General features: G+C 41.2%; 1 protein-coding gene across 4 annotated transcripts in view; it reads left to right on the forward strand.

Annotated features, from left to right (window-relative positions):
* Positions 1 to 15,479, forward strand: part of sv2ca (synaptic vesicle glycoprotein 2Ca) — a 209,698-nt gene that overhangs the window by 156,023 nt on the left and 38,196 nt on the right. For 3 of the 4 annotated variants that reach the window (XM_043707301.2, XM_043707310.2, XM_043707291.2), the window contains exons 6-8: positions 2,686 to 2,819; positions 4,418 to 4,507; positions 8,830 to 8,940. In XM_043707301.2, the coding sequence (XP_043563236.1) occupies positions 2,686 to 2,819; positions 4,418 to 4,507; positions 8,830 to 8,940 (335 nt within the window). Of the gene's footprint in view, positions 1 to 1,296; positions 1,543 to 2,685; positions 2,820 to 4,417; positions 4,508 to 8,829; positions 8,941 to 15,479 lie in introns of those variants that run through there. The other variant, XM_043707323.2, reaches the window with a different exon arrangement.

Consider the following 15,479-nt stretch of genomic DNA (forward strand, 5'->3'; position numbering starts at 1 on the left):
GTTACCAGTTAGCAAATGTCTGACTTCCTGAAAAATGAAATTTTAGTATAGTGCTTTCATTATTGAATTGTGAAGGTGCCCATAACAGCAGAAGATACCAAGAACATCAGCCAAGGCATCAGCCACAACAACTCAGAGAATGTCTAATGTCAGCAATCCTCCAATCCAAAACTTCCACTGATCTGTTCACCATGAACAGATTGTGTTAATCCAGGATTTGAAACAATTATACTCAGTCATGTCTGATGTCATAGGATGTTTCAAAGGATTTGCAGTACTGAATAGCAAAGAAAATGCAATTAATTTGACACTCCCAGAAAGTGCAGCATTCACATATTAAGTACAAGCTGGGTAATAGGGAACAGAATAGTGTTACACATTGTCTTCATTACAACACAGATACCTTGGATACGCTAAGCAGATTGCCGAATCCAAATAAAGCTGCAGATGTTCCATTGGATCTACAATTGACAGCATCAAGGTGAAAGACATTCTCAAAATTAATCTGCTGCATTTTGGTCTGCATAATGATGACCAATTTCAATCAGAAACTGCAACTGACCCATAACTGAAAGTACTGTGGAAGGTTACCACTGAGAGTAGCCTGACAATGATCAGAGAAGTGCCAGACACCCTCTGATATTTTTGACCTTACAGAGACAAGCTCGATATCTCAAGAGCCTTGTAGTTTTCAAAAGAAAAACATTTATGCCTGAAGCTCTCTTCTGGGACATATTGCCGTAACTACACCCAGGGATTATGGGCAGAGGGTGAAAGAGACAACAAGTAGATGATGTGGTCTAATGTGCAGGGATCAACAATGATGTTGAGCTTTAGGAATGACATCTGAGACATCAGCCACAACAGCACAGAGAATGTCTCTGCCCCTCAATCCTTTGGTCTAAAAACTTCACTGATCTGTTCACCACAAATGGAGCTAAGTTTATCTTACTCATTGACTATTTCTCCAAATTTTCAATAGTCAGGAAAAGAACACTTGGGGAACATCTGTGCCAGGCACACTGAGGGCCATTTTCAATTGATTTGGTGCAGCTAAAGAAATGGTTTTTGAACAATGAGCTGCAGTATGTAGACAGACTTCACAGGGATATGTGTGCCACATGGGGTATGAACCATGTAATGTTCTCAACACATCTCCCTCCATCAAATGGTCTTGCCAAGCAAATTGTTTGGACAAATAAATCACTTATCCTGAAGTGTAGCACAATGAAGTAAGATTCTCGTATTGCCGTGAGTATGATTTTTTTTTCAGCCATTGCCTACCCAAGTTCTCCAAGATGCAAAACACACTTCTTGATAAGCAGGGGAGGATGTGACTGCATGCAGGTGCAGAACTGCCTTAATTACACGTACAACGAAAGGTCCAAGTCTCACATTCCACAATGGGAAAAGGGTTACCCGCAAAAATATCCAGTGTGTGCAGAGTCTTGCAAGACATCAGGACAACAAGACAACAAGAAACACATCAGCAACTTGTCTGTAAATCAAGAACAGCCAAGATAAAGTCCACATCTCCAGAAGGTTCTTTTGATTTGATTTATTATTGTCACATGTACCAAGATACAGTGACACGTATTGTTTTGTACACGAGCCAGACAAATCATATCTTACTTAAGTGCAGCAGGGAAATAGAACAGAATGCAGAATATAATGTTCTAGAATTGTAATTACTCTGCTGCACAAAGCATAGAAAGATCAACTCTAATGTATGAGAGCTTTGCTCATAAGCCTGGTAACAGCAGGAAAGGAGCTGTTCTTAAATCTGCTGGGAATGTCCAAGATGGCACTGAAGCATGCCGACTCTTTGCAATCTCTCCTAAGCAGGTTATACTATAATGAGATCAGGAAGAATTGTGACCAAAATGACATGTGGACTCTTATACTTCTGTACTCATAAAATTTCCAAAGGGTGTAAAATGGGATTGGTGGTGGGGGTTGAGGTGGAGACACATCCAATGAGCCTAGGGAAGGGCAGAGCAGCAAATAATGTCCATCCCCAAGCCCAACAGCAGCCTTGTGCAATTCAAACCATTCAGTTTTCTGATTGGTGTGGGCCTGCCTTTCTCCAGGTATAATACACAGGTTGGAGCTTGAGGACATTAGTGACCCATGAAGACTACTTAAAGATCTCAATTGGTCAAAGACAGACTGTCCAACAGTTCTCACAATCCCAGTTTAGTTGTGCTAAGGGAAGGGAAAGGAAGGGAAAAGCTCTCAGGAAGGGAATGTCCAATCCCGCTCCATGTGTCACAATCCATTGCCAATCATTTCAGGCTCTGTCAGTCCCTCTGAGTTTTTTGATAAACTTTTGCTGAGTTTCTAAGGTAAGAGAATTCAAACCTTAAAATTGTGTCAATTTTTAACATGCAGATACCAATCAGTCCAAGTTATTTAAACATAATGTACAGTAAATTCCATCACCAGCAGCAATAGAATGCAACATCTGGTGATAAATGTGCAGAAACATCACATGACACAGGTTTCTGACATGTTTAAAAATAAGCTTCTTCATGCAACTTTCACCAATCAAGAGATGATCAGTCTGAAATGTTTTGAACAATTGCTATTGTTTGTGAAGAGCAAGCTGTCAGAATTGTCCGAATGAGTTACAAAGCTTTTGGATTTGCAGGTACAGTTCTAAATATGTGCACTTTCCCTCTCCAGGTTGGAGTTTCAGTATGGGCTCTGCATATCAGTTCCACAGCTGGCGGGTGTTTGTCGTTGTCTGCGCTCTTCCTTGTGTCTCCTCTGTTGTCGCACTCACCTTCATGCCTGAAAGTCCTAGGTTCCTACTGGAGGTACGGTACTTGGAATGAATGGCTTTTTTTCTCTGTGTAATGACAATCCATGATAATTTTTTTTGTTGTCAGAAAAAATTTGAGTCAGAAAAGGTAAATATTTTCTATTTTTCAGAAATTTTCTTTCTTGTCCTTGTTTCCTAAAGGCACCGATGCGCGTTTGAAGAACTCTATAGTGGCTATTATTTGTCCATGAGCTCAGAGTATTAGAAAAATACTTTATTATGTAGGAAACAATGATTAGTCCTGAACCTTTCATCTTTCAACACATGTATTTTCCAAGAGTCACCTAATGATAACAAATCATCCCAAGCCCAGGGCATTGCTGCAGGAATTCATCAGAACATAGAGACATAGAGATGTACAGCATGAAAACAGACCCTTCGAACCAACTTGTCCATGCCAATCAGATATCCTAATTTACTTTAGTTCCATTTGCCAGCACTTGGCCCTAATCCCTCTTCCTATACAAATGCCCATCCAGGTGCCTTTTAAATGTTGTAATTGTACCAGCCTCCACCACTTCCTCTGGCACCTCATTCCACACATGCATTACCCTCTGAGTTAAAACGTTCCCATTGAGAGATCCAAGATGGCGGTAGTCTGAGTGGCCTGAGAACTTCATTAATGACCTTCCTGCTGACAAAAGGTCAAAAATTAGGATGTCCTCTGATGATTGCACATTGCCCAGTCAGATTCAGGATTCTCAGAAATTTTTTAAAAACCCATGCCTACATATCTAAGTGCAGCTAGACTTGGGTTGACAAATAGCAAGTAACATTCATGGCACACCATTGCCAACAAGAAAGACCTTAATCATCTTTCCTCAATATTCAATGGCATTATCATCCTTGGATCTCTCATTATCAATATATTAGGGGTTATCATTGATCAAAAACTGAACTGGACCATTAGATAAATAGTGGCTAGAAGAGATGGTTGTAAATTTTCAGCAGATGATTCATCTTCTGACCCCCAAAGCTATCCACCATCTACAAGGTACATTTGGAGTCTGATGGGATACTCCCCACTCGCCTAACTGAGTGCAGCTCCAACAATACTCAAGAAGCATGACACCTTCCAGAAAAGTATAATCTGCATGATTGGTACTGCGTTTACAATTAATCATCCTCTTCCCCTCCAATACTCAGTTAAGTAATGTGTACTCTCTACATAAGCACTGTAGAAATCCACCAAGGACATTCCAAACCCATGACAACTTCCATCTAGAAAACACAGACAACAGTTATATGAGAACACTATCACCTGCAAGTTCTGTTCCAAGCTATTCACCATCCTGACTTGGAGATATAACATTGTATTTTTGGTGTCACTGGATCAACATCCTGGAACTCTCTTTCTAACAGCACTGTGGGTATCCATACATCATGTGCAATATTTTTAAAAGGAGTTCACTTCTGCCTCCTCCAGGGCAATTTAGGATTGGCAACAAACTCTGGACCAACTGTGAATTGCATATTCCTTGCACTAATAAGGAAAGCTATGGGACCTGGATCAACAACGATCTTATGAGTGTAATCAGTACGATTACAAGACTGATATTTCTGAGAATGTATTTACTTGATGTTTTTCTGTAGGTGGGGAAACATGATGAGGCCTGGATGATTCTGAAGCAAATTCACGACACCAATATGAGAGCACGGGGACAACCGGAAAAAGTATTCACTGTAAGTGTCACTGAGAAAAATTCAAGGATAAAAGATGAACTAGGGTTGGAGAATTGTAGAGTCTTGAGAGGGACTGAAATGTAGGATGATATGACAGAGAGGATGCCTTAGAAGCAAAAACTTCTTTACTCCAGATCTTCCTGCATTTATAGCCCAACCTGATATGCAGGGGTTACCTGTCCTCAGAAACAGATACCATTCTACAAGATGGAAATCAGTAAGAAGGCAAGAATGATTGGTGTCCCACCCAAGATCTGTGTATGATGAAAATATCTGATTAACCTTGAGAGCAGCATTTGGTAAAATAAAACAATGGAACTCCCACAGAAACATTTTTGCTTTTTCCACATTCATTTGCCAGATCTTTACTGACTCACTTAATCTGCAGCCAACTGTAGCTCCTAGTTTCCTCTCCACAATTTATTTTCCTACCTATCTTTGTGTCATCAGCAACCACATCTCTTCTCCCATCACCTGAATCATTTTTTTTTAATTTGTTCACAGGATGTGGGCATTGCTGATTGGGCCAGCATTTATTGCTCATCCCAAATTGTCCAGGGGGCTCTTAGAAAAGTCAACCACATTGCTGTGGGTCTGAAGTCACATGGAGGCCACACCAGGCAGGGATGGCAAAACTCCTTCTCAAAAGGTCCTTCTGAAGCAGATTAGATTTTTATGACAATTGACCAGGTTATGTGTCTGCCATTAGATTGACCTTGTTTTGCAGATTTTTATTGAATTTAAATTTCACCATGAAGGGAATTCAAAACCACATTCCCAGAACATTTGCCTGGGACTCTGGATTGTTTACTTATAAAATTTTTCACTGTATGTTTTATGTGACAATAAATTGCTATTCCATCCAATCCAGTGACATTATTGTTACATCATCACCTCCCCAAAAACATCATGCAATATAAATACAATAATACAATATAAGTTTAAAAATATTGAGGCCCCAGTACTTATCTCTGTAGCACAAGGCTCGCTACATTTTGGCAACTAAAATAACGGTTTATACCTACTCTCTGCTTCTTATTAGCTAGTCAATTCCTGCATCATGAACTTTTAGTTGAATTGAATTAGCTCTATTGTCACATGTACTCATATGAGTACGGTGAAGAGTTTACAAGTTTCCACTTATGGTGCCATCTTAAGTGCAAGATACGTAGGTATAGATTCTTCACTACAATTCCTTGGAAAAAATGTTAGAAAATTAATGAAATAAAAAGTACAGCACTGTAGATCAAATACCTTCTAGAAATCCCTAACTACCATACCTCATTGGTTCCTCTTTTATGCAGAGTACATGTTAGTTCCCCAAAGAATTCTTTACAAAATGTTAAACAAGATCTCTCTTTCATAAAACCATATTACCTCAGCCTGATTACTTTGAACATTTCCAAATGTCCTTGAACAACGTCTTTATTAGTAGCTTCTACCATCGTCTCCACAATGAAAACTAAGCAAACTGACCTGTAGATTCCTGCTTTGTATCTTCTCCTTTTCCAATAAAGAATTTACATTTGCCAATCTCCATTCGAATGGAAAATTCCCTGAATCTAGAGAATTTTAATAAATGAAAACCAATGCACCAACTACCAACTAGGCTGTTCTTTTGAGACTCTGAATAATGTCCATCAGAACACAAGCACTTATCATGCCTTGGGTCCAACAATTTGCTTAGTCTCCCTTCCCTAGTGACTGTAATTTTCTTGAATTCTTCCCTCACTTCCATTTCCTGATTGACAGCTATTGCTATGGTGTTACTTGTATTCTCTAATGTGAAGACCAATGCAAAACGATTCATCTGTTATCTCCCTATTTTCTATTATTAATTCCCCAGACTCAAGTTCTGTAGGACCAACACACTTTGATATAAAACAAAGAACTGAGGATACTAAAAATCTGAATGCTGAAACAAAGACAGAAATTGCTAGGAAAACTCAGCAGGTCTGACAGTATCTGTGGAGAGAAAAAAGAGACAACATTTCGAGTCCAGTGACTTCCCCCCCCCCCACCCACCCACTTCAGAACACTTTCACATGTTTCTTTTTTAAATTTCTGTACAAACTCTAATCATCTGTTTTCAAATTTCTAGCTATCTTGATTTTATCATCTGATTTTCCCTCCTTATTAATGTTTTAGTACATCTTTGCTGTGTTTTGATATTCTGTCCAATCCTCTGACCTACCAGATATCTGTCTGCAATGATACATAACTTACTTTTAAGTTTGATATTGTCCTTAAATTTTTTACTGAACCAGTTTCCCTGACCAGTGACCAGCTCAGAAGACTTTGTCTGCAATGGTATTGTCACCTCCTGGAATAAACTGTCCAAATTTTTTTTCTCCTCTCTGATGAATCACAGTATTTGCAGTTCAACTTGCAACTCGTAAACACTGAGTCCATGCCACTCAGGCTGCAAACACTTACTGTAGATGTACTTGCTCTGGATTGCATTGATGTTCAGGAACTCCCACATGCCGCAATGGCAATACATTGCCTATCCTGCTAGACCTAATGGTATTTTTATCAGTTCTTTCATGGAATGTGGGTGCCACTGACCATGCCAGCATTTTTGGCCCATTCCTAATTGCCCTTCAAATAAGAGGCTTGATAGGCCATTTTAGCTAAGAGCCAACCACATTGCTTTTGCTCTGGAGTTACGTTAAGGCCTGACCAGTAAGAATAGCAAATTTCCTTCCAGAGAGCATCTTAGTGAACCTAGATGAATTTTATCTACAGTCAGTGACGATCTCGTGGTCACCACTATTGAAGCTAACTTTCAATTCCAGTTTTGCTCACTAAACAAATTTAATTATTTTATTCAATTTTTCATTTCCCCTTTCATGTGTTTTATTAAACCTACCCTATGTTAAACATTAGAAATGGAATTCATCTTAACCACATTGTTCATCAACAGTTGACTAGATATTTGAGTGTGAACTAGATGCTTAAGGGTTTTAAAAGTTCTACATATTTCTAGATTCTAGCACTTTAATACTTGGTACACATTATAGTCATCATATGTGTACCTTACTTTTAAGAGCATTCCCAAAATGATGGACTATGTTATTCCATGACTGAAGTCCCACATCTGAGCAATTTTCTTTGAGGCTTGGTTGGATGCTGGGATGGGGAGTGGATTTATTGGGTTTATTATTAGTTATAGTTGCCCACCAGTAAGTGTGATAATTGAGTAATCTAATAAAAATGCCTCTGAAGAGCTGTTGTAATGCAATAGTACAGTCCCTGCCTCTGAGCCAGGAGGCTCAGGCTCAAGTCCCACCTGCTGCAGAGGTATGTACTAACTATGTAAATAATCCACAAACAAATCAATTATAAAAGAACTAACATTACCTATTCCTGAACTTGTAACAAACATTCTGGCTTATGCCAGTTGGGAGCCAGCCCAATCAATGAACTGGAATGACAGACTGGCAACAGGCAGGCAGGCTGGGTTACAGCCATTGATGCCTTATTCATTTTGATCCATCCACCAGCTGTGACTGCCATATGGCTACAGTTGTGGTCCTTGTCCCTCTTGAAGTGCTCTCTCTTTCTCCTACTTATATTAGGCAAAAGTGAGGACTGCAGATGCTGGAAACCAGAGTTTAGATTAGAGTGGTGTTGGAAAACTGCCACAGGTCAGGCAGCATCCTAGGAGCTCCCACCTCCGACCATCTTTCAGTGGTGGAGAGCCTCCAATTGGTCTTCCAGCCTCGGGAGACTGTCCTTCATGTTTAACTGAGTGGGGCTCCTGTGGGATACCACCCAATTAACTTCCTCCTCCCAGACTGCCCTTGGATGGCAGCACAAGCATCACCAGATCCTGGCAAGGAGTTCATCCTGGCATCAGGGTCAGGCCAATACTTTCCAGTTGAAAAATGAGGGAAGAAAATTCTAACCCAAGGGTCATGGTATGAGATGTCCCACTGCTGCAAATGTTAATACTCCCAATAAATTAGCATGACATATTGGCTGGACAAGTTGGGTGGATGCAATATTTGGCTCACATATCCAAAATAGAAGTCCTAGTTGATCAGAATAGAACTCCTCAAACTAAGTCTGATTATTGGTGATGCGTTTGCCTTCTAGTAACGGGGAAATAAAGTTTGAAAATGCATTTACCTCAGAAACTATTGGATGAAAAAGCAGCACTCCGAAAGCTAGTGCTTCCAAATAAACCTGTTGGACTATAACCTGGTATTGTGTGATTTTTAACTTTGTCCACCTCAATCTAACACCATCTCCTCCATATCTCAGCAAATAATTACACTGGTGAATCTTACTCAATTTGCCAACTCTTATCTTCACAGGTCAATAGAATCAAGACTCCAAAACTGATTGATGAATTGATAGAAATACAGACAGACACGGGCACTTGGTATATGAGATGGTTTGTTCGGATCAAGACTGAACTGTACAGTGTAAGTCAAGTAGCTATGTTATAAATTGGAAAGATACCTTTCTCCTCAATGTTGCATGTTACAATATGCCAGAAAAGAACATTTCATTGCCAATTTAGACAATTCGGGTTGAATGTAGGTACATCTCATGATGAAGTTCTGTACAGATGGGAATTTTAAATGTTGAATATCTGGGGTCTTACATTCCGAAGTTTGGCAATGTAGAAAAATTTATGTCTGGATGAGGGGCTGGGAACTTGTGACAGAATTAGGTTCCACCAGGACCCAACCTGACAACATTATTCTTTAATAATAAGTTTGGCAGACCATTCACCCTCCCTGCCCAATCAGAGACTACATTCCATGCAGCTCTCATTCTAACAGCCATTGGGATAGGACAACCATCCACCCCTTCAGGTGAGAGGATCCACACTGGCAGCTGGAACAGTTCAGGCACACTGTTCCAGGATATCCTCACCCTGCAGTGACACTGAACCTTAATCACTAGAGGGAATGGCACTGGGGATGATAAGTTCTGGCCCTCCTTTGTCTCTGACCCATTCTGAGGGTTCCTCAGCTGCAATCTCTTCATGTAGTGGAGGTTTGACATCCACTGTAGGTTGTTACTGACTGAGGACCTGCTGACAGATTGACTTCTCCTCCATCCCACCCACTATCCAGGATGATGACAAGCAAAAATCCCCATTAATAGGCACCTTGTCAGTAGCAGCAGTAATCTAGCTGGCAGTAACCTCATCTCCACATCCAAAATACTGTCAACTTGTTGTTCCCAACATTAAGAAAAGCCTCACTGATTTCTCACCATAGCTCATTTTCAGGGTTTAATAAAACCCTGCCTTTTGTGTCTGCCTTCATAGAGGAAGATACAAGAAGTGTCCCTGAAATAATTAAGACCCAAGGGTCTAGTGAGAGTGTGACTGGAAAAAATTAGTAAAGAAGTGATTGTGGAAAAATTAATGGGACTGAAAATTGACAGCTATCCAGGATCCAATGTACATCAATGACCATCTTTCAAAATTCATTTAATTCTCCTTTGGTGCCTGCAGATTGTAACCCACTGTTTGAGAAGGGGGTGAGAGAAAACATTAGGAATGACAAACCTATTAGACTGATGTCAATAGTAGGAAGAAATACTGGGATCTATAATGAATCGATATGATTACTGGATATTTCGAAAATAATTGTCCAATTGGGCAGAGTCAAAATGGATTTGTGAAGTGGAAAGCATGTTTGACAAATCTGTTCAAGTTTCTTTTGAGGACGGTACTCAGATATTCAATAAAAGACAAGAAGTGAATGTGGTATATTTGGATTTTCAGAAGGTTTTTGTCAAAATCCCACACATGTTACTGAACAAAATCACAATTCACAGGATTAACAAGAATTCTAACAAGAATTGAGGGTTGGTTACCGGGCAGAGAATAAAGAATGTAATAATCGGGTCATTATGTGGTTGGGAGGCTGTGAGCAGTGATGTGCTGCAAGGATCAGTGTTTGAGTCCCAGCTGTTCACAATCTGTGTCAATAATTTGGATGTGGGGAGCATTTGTATTATTTCCAAGTTTGCAGATGATACAAAATTTGGTGGGAATGTGGGGAGCTTTGTAGCTGTGGCATTTTAAGTGATCATCGTGGAAATAGTTAAAAATCACACAGCTCCAGATTATAGTCCAACAGGTTTATTTAGAAGTGCTAGCTTTCGGAATGCTGCTCCTTCACCTGGATCTGTGGAACACGATCATAAGACACAGAACGTATAGTAAAAGATTACAGTGTCATGCAGCTGAAATGTTGTATTGAACAAACCTGGATTGCTGTTAAGTCTTTCATCTTTTAGAATGAGTTGCACGTTTGGAGCAGCGTTCCGAAAGCTAGTGCTTTCAAATAAACCTGTTGGACTATAACCTGGTGTTGTGTGATTTTTAACTTAGTCCACCCCAACACTGGCACCTTCACATCCTAGTGGAAATAGTTTTTAAGTGTCTTTGAGGGTTCCCTTTTATGCAGCAAGTTTCAGATGCCCACAGCTCTCTGGGTGAAAAAAAATTGTCAAATCCTCTCTCAACCTCCCGCTCCTTACCTTAAAACTGTGCCCCCAGTTATTGACCCCTCTACTAAGATGAGTTCTTCTCATTCACCCTGTCTTTGCCCCTCAAAACTTTGTACACCTCAATTAGATTTCTCCCCTCAGCTTTCTTTGCTTTAAGATAAACAGCTCCAGCCTATTTAGTGTCTCATCATAGCTAAATAGCCCAGACAACATCCTGGTGAATCTCTTCTGCACCTTCTTTGGTGCAATCGCATCCTTCCTAAAATGTGATGACAGAACTGCAGACAGTGCTCCAGCTGTGGCCTGAATAACATCATAATATCCTTTCTCTTGTATTCAATGCCTTGGCTACGAAAGGCAAGTATCCCACGTGTCTTCTGAACTAACTTAACTACCTGTACTGCTACCTTCAAAGGTCTATGGAGAGGCCACTAAGGTCTCTATAGTCCTCTGTACATTCCAGGGTCCTGCCATTCATTGTGTATTCCTTTGCCTTGTTAGTCTTACTAAAAGGTATCTCTTCATAATTTTCAGGATTAAATTCCATTTCCCACTGTTCAGCCCAACTGGACAGCCCATCGATATCATTCTGTAGTTTCCTCATTATTTAGCACACCGCCAATTTTCATATCATCTGTGAACTTACTGATACCTCCCACATGTATGCTTAAATCATTAATGTCCACAACAAATAACAAGTAACCTCGCCCCAACCATAGTGGTGCACTGCTGGATACAGGCTTATTGTAGAGTGAGTGCAGAGTACGTTTAAGGTTGGGATGGTGGGACTCTCCCATGAGGAGAGATTGGGAAGATTGAGCCTGTCATCTCTGGTGTTGAGAAGAATGAGAGGCGACCTAATATAAAAACTTCAAAATTATCAAAGCTATAGAGTCGATGCAGAGAGAATGTTTCCCTTGTCTGTGGGGTCCAAAACCAGGTGACACCGCCTCAGGATGACAGACGAGCCTTGGGATGAGGAGGAACTGCTTCACTTAGAGAATGGGAGATTTTTGGAATTCTTTAGGGCTGAGGACATTCAGTCATTCAATACATTCAAAACAGAGATCAATAAATTTATAGCAATTAATGATATTAAGGGCTGTAAGTATAGTACAGGAATAGAGTATTGAAATAAATGATCAGCTATGACCTGGAGTGGGATAGGAAGCTCGTAAATATCCTATGGCTGCTTCTATGTTTCTTTGGGAGAAAGGGAGAGAGACAAAATACAGCTTTGGTATGAGGATGAGAAACAGATGGTAGTGCATTGGCTGTACGTTATCTATGCATTACTGCAGGGAAATTCAAATATTCATATAACGGGCAGATCATCCAGTAAGAACCATTTTACACCTCTGCTGGATTTGGATAATGGTGCTCGATACTAAATGTATGTCCGGATATAGGTGGGGGATTGGCAGGAAGGGTAACAAGTGAAGGCGATGGTGTTCTGTGATGCTGCCAGGGCATCAATTCAATGTCACCTCACAGGTCTCCGATATTTGGAAAGCGAGTGGTTGTGAAAAGCAAATGCCCATCCACCATTTTGAAATCACGAACTAATGAGCAGATCTCCTTCACCAATCTGTGAGAAGGAGCTTAGCAGCAGAGAGAGAGGGCAAATCAAGCAAACCAAGACCAGGGAAGCAGAAACAATTAAAATGAGAGATAAGCAGACACCAGTAACAAAGAGAGGGAGACATTCAGTTCTAATTACGATCTGTGAGTAATGACACAGGGGATTCATTTTAATAATATATTCTACATTTCATAGTTAGATACTCTTACTTGTCATTGACAAAGTGAAAAAATCTGCTTGTTAATTTTCCACTTATTTATCTTCTGTAAAATATTTAATTTTTTATTATAATCATAGGTTTGGTGATGGGCTGTCATTATCTAAGGCACTGAAATGTATTTCTATGTCTCCTTCACTACCGAGCAGTCAATTGAAGCTTATTGTAATGTTTTTTGTAACCCAATGTGCTAATGGTCTGCATTTATTTTTGAGGAAGTGGTATAGAATGGTGCAGGGGTAGAACAAACCATTTCCCACCACTGTACCATTGTACATCTCTGCTGGCAAACTACCACCCAGTTTTAAATAACTACTTGCTTCTTATGTTTTGGCATTTTAAACAATTTAAAAAAGGGGTTTTACTGGCAGAAGAGGAGTGTCAAGGCCAGAGGGAAAATGCAACCCAGCTAATAAGAATACTTGCTGTTTTCAGAGTCAGGACTTAATATCAGCAGATTCTGAAACAAAGCATCTCTTTGAAAAACAAGACAAATGTTTTATCCTGATGTCTCCTGCTCTACATCATGTTCATTACTTTAAATAAAACTTGAAAATGTTATAAATTTGGTTTTTACTCACTCTCATCCTCAAAAATTAACCACTAGAAACATAGCTACTGTACAGAAAAACTCAGCATAATATCACAACTCTGAGACTCTGATTGCATTCCAGGTTTAAGAATCCTGTCTCCATGAACCCTACTTTATAGATTTCTGCCTGCGTTTTGGATTTCCAGTCCAGACATGGAAAATTAGGCTGGATGGGGAATTGGGCCAGGTAATTCTGGAAGACCATAAGGTGCTGCCTTGTTCCTGAAACAAGCATAGAGAATGCTGGAGAAACTCAGCAGGGCGGGCAGCATCTGTGGAGAGGGAAATGGAGCCAATATTCTGAGTCCAGAATGACTCTGAGAAGAGGGCAGGTGGTGTAGGGGCTCAGTGCAAAAGGCGACGAGGCTGTTAATGGTAGTGAAAAAGAAACAGATGTAAAATGTGTGTAAATTAAGGTGTGAAATGGAGACAATGTGTCCTTTCAATTGAGAGCAAAGTTAAAAAAGACACAAACCAGACAAGGCTGTCGGGCAAGTAGGGAATAGGAAAGAATAATGTAAGACAAATGAACAACATGTATCATGGTCAGTTTCTGAAGTTATGGAATTCAGTGCTCAGACCACCAGGCTGTAAAGTGTGGAGTATAGATATTGTTCCTTGAGCTTGCGATGTGCTTCATTGGAACATTGCAGCAAGTCCAGTATAGAAGTGTCAGCCTGAGAGCAAGGTGGTTTATTGAAATAGCAAGCAGCTCGGAAGTCAGGGCCATTCCTTCGGACAGAGCAGAGGTGTTCTGCAAAAATGATTACCAAGTTGCATCGGGACTCACTGATGTAAGGGAGACCACATTGTGAACAGTGAATGCAGTCGACTAGATTGAAAAGTGAATTAATGCTTCACCTGGATGGGGTGTTGAGGGGCATTGGACTGTGAAGAGGGAGGAGTTGAATGGGCAAGTGTAACACGGCTGCATAGGAAGGTGCCATGGGAGAGTAGGATGTGTTAACGGTGATGCAGGAGTGGACCAAGGTGTCCCTGCAGAGTGTTGGGAGTCGAGGAGAGGGAAAGATGGGTTTGGTGGTGAAGTCCTGCTGAAGCTGATAGAAATGGTGAATGATTATCCTTTGAATGTGTAACTATTGGAATAGTAAATAAGAAAAAGGAAGACCTATTGTTGCAAAAGAGAGAGAGGGTGGGTTTTGGGTCAGGAGGGGGTCAGGTGGCCAGTGGGAGAAGGAGGGGTGTTGAGACTCAGCATCAGGTCTGGAACAGGGAAAGGGGGACAAGGAAAGAGGGGCGTTAGTGTGGAGTTTGTGGAAGGTGAGTATATGGGAATTAGCAGGGTGGTGACAGTGTGGATTGGAGGAAGATGTTTGCATGGGAAGCAGGAGAACATGGTGGTGGTTAGTCTCGGAGGGTCAGGTCATGGGGACTGAAGAGAGATTAACTCCAGTGTGGGTGAAGGGGGTTTGGGGTCAGTATGGTAGTGGGAGGAGGGCGATATGGGTTAATCTATAGTAAGTTTAGATGGGTCAGGTTTGTAGATGTGGGGGATCAGGACAGTGGAATCAACATCCAGGGGTGAAGGAAGGGTGTGTTTGGGTCCTGAGAGGGAGATGGGGTTTAGATACTGAGCAGAGAAACGATGGTTAGGTATTGAGGAAAGGAAGGCAGGTCAGCTGTGGAGCGAAGGATAGAGGTCAGGGGTCAGGTATGGAGCAAGGGTTGGTGGGGGGAATAGACAATGGATCAGGGGAATAGTGTGTGAAGAGTATGTTGGGTCCGCAGTGGGTGAACGGTGTATTGTGTCCTGAGTGGGTGAAGGATGTGTTGGGTCCCGAGTGGGTGAACGGTGTGTTGGGTCCGCAGTGGGTGAAGGGTGTATTGGGTTCCGACTGGGTGAAGGATGTTTTGGGCCCTGAGTGGGTGAAGGATGTGTTGGGTCCCGAGTGGGTGAAGAGTGTGTTGGGTAGGAGTGGGTGAAGGGCGTGTTGTGTCCGCATTATGGGAGGGTATATTGGGTCCAGAGTGGGGGAAGTGTGCGATGGGTCCGCAGTGGGGGAAGTGTGCGATGTGTCCGCATTGGGGGAAGGGTGTGATGGGTCCGCAGTGGGGGAAGTGTGCGATGGGTCCGCAG

This window comes from Chiloscyllium plagiosum, unplaced genomic scaffold, assembly GCF_037043375.1.
Source record: "Chiloscyllium plagiosum isolate Xiang-an unplaced genomic scaffold, Cpla_swu_hap1 HiC_scaffold_2, whole genome shotgun sequence".
In the NCBI taxonomy this organism is placed as follows: domain Eukaryota; kingdom Metazoa; phylum Chordata; class Chondrichthyes; order Orectolobiformes; family Hemiscylliidae; genus Chiloscyllium; species Chiloscyllium plagiosum.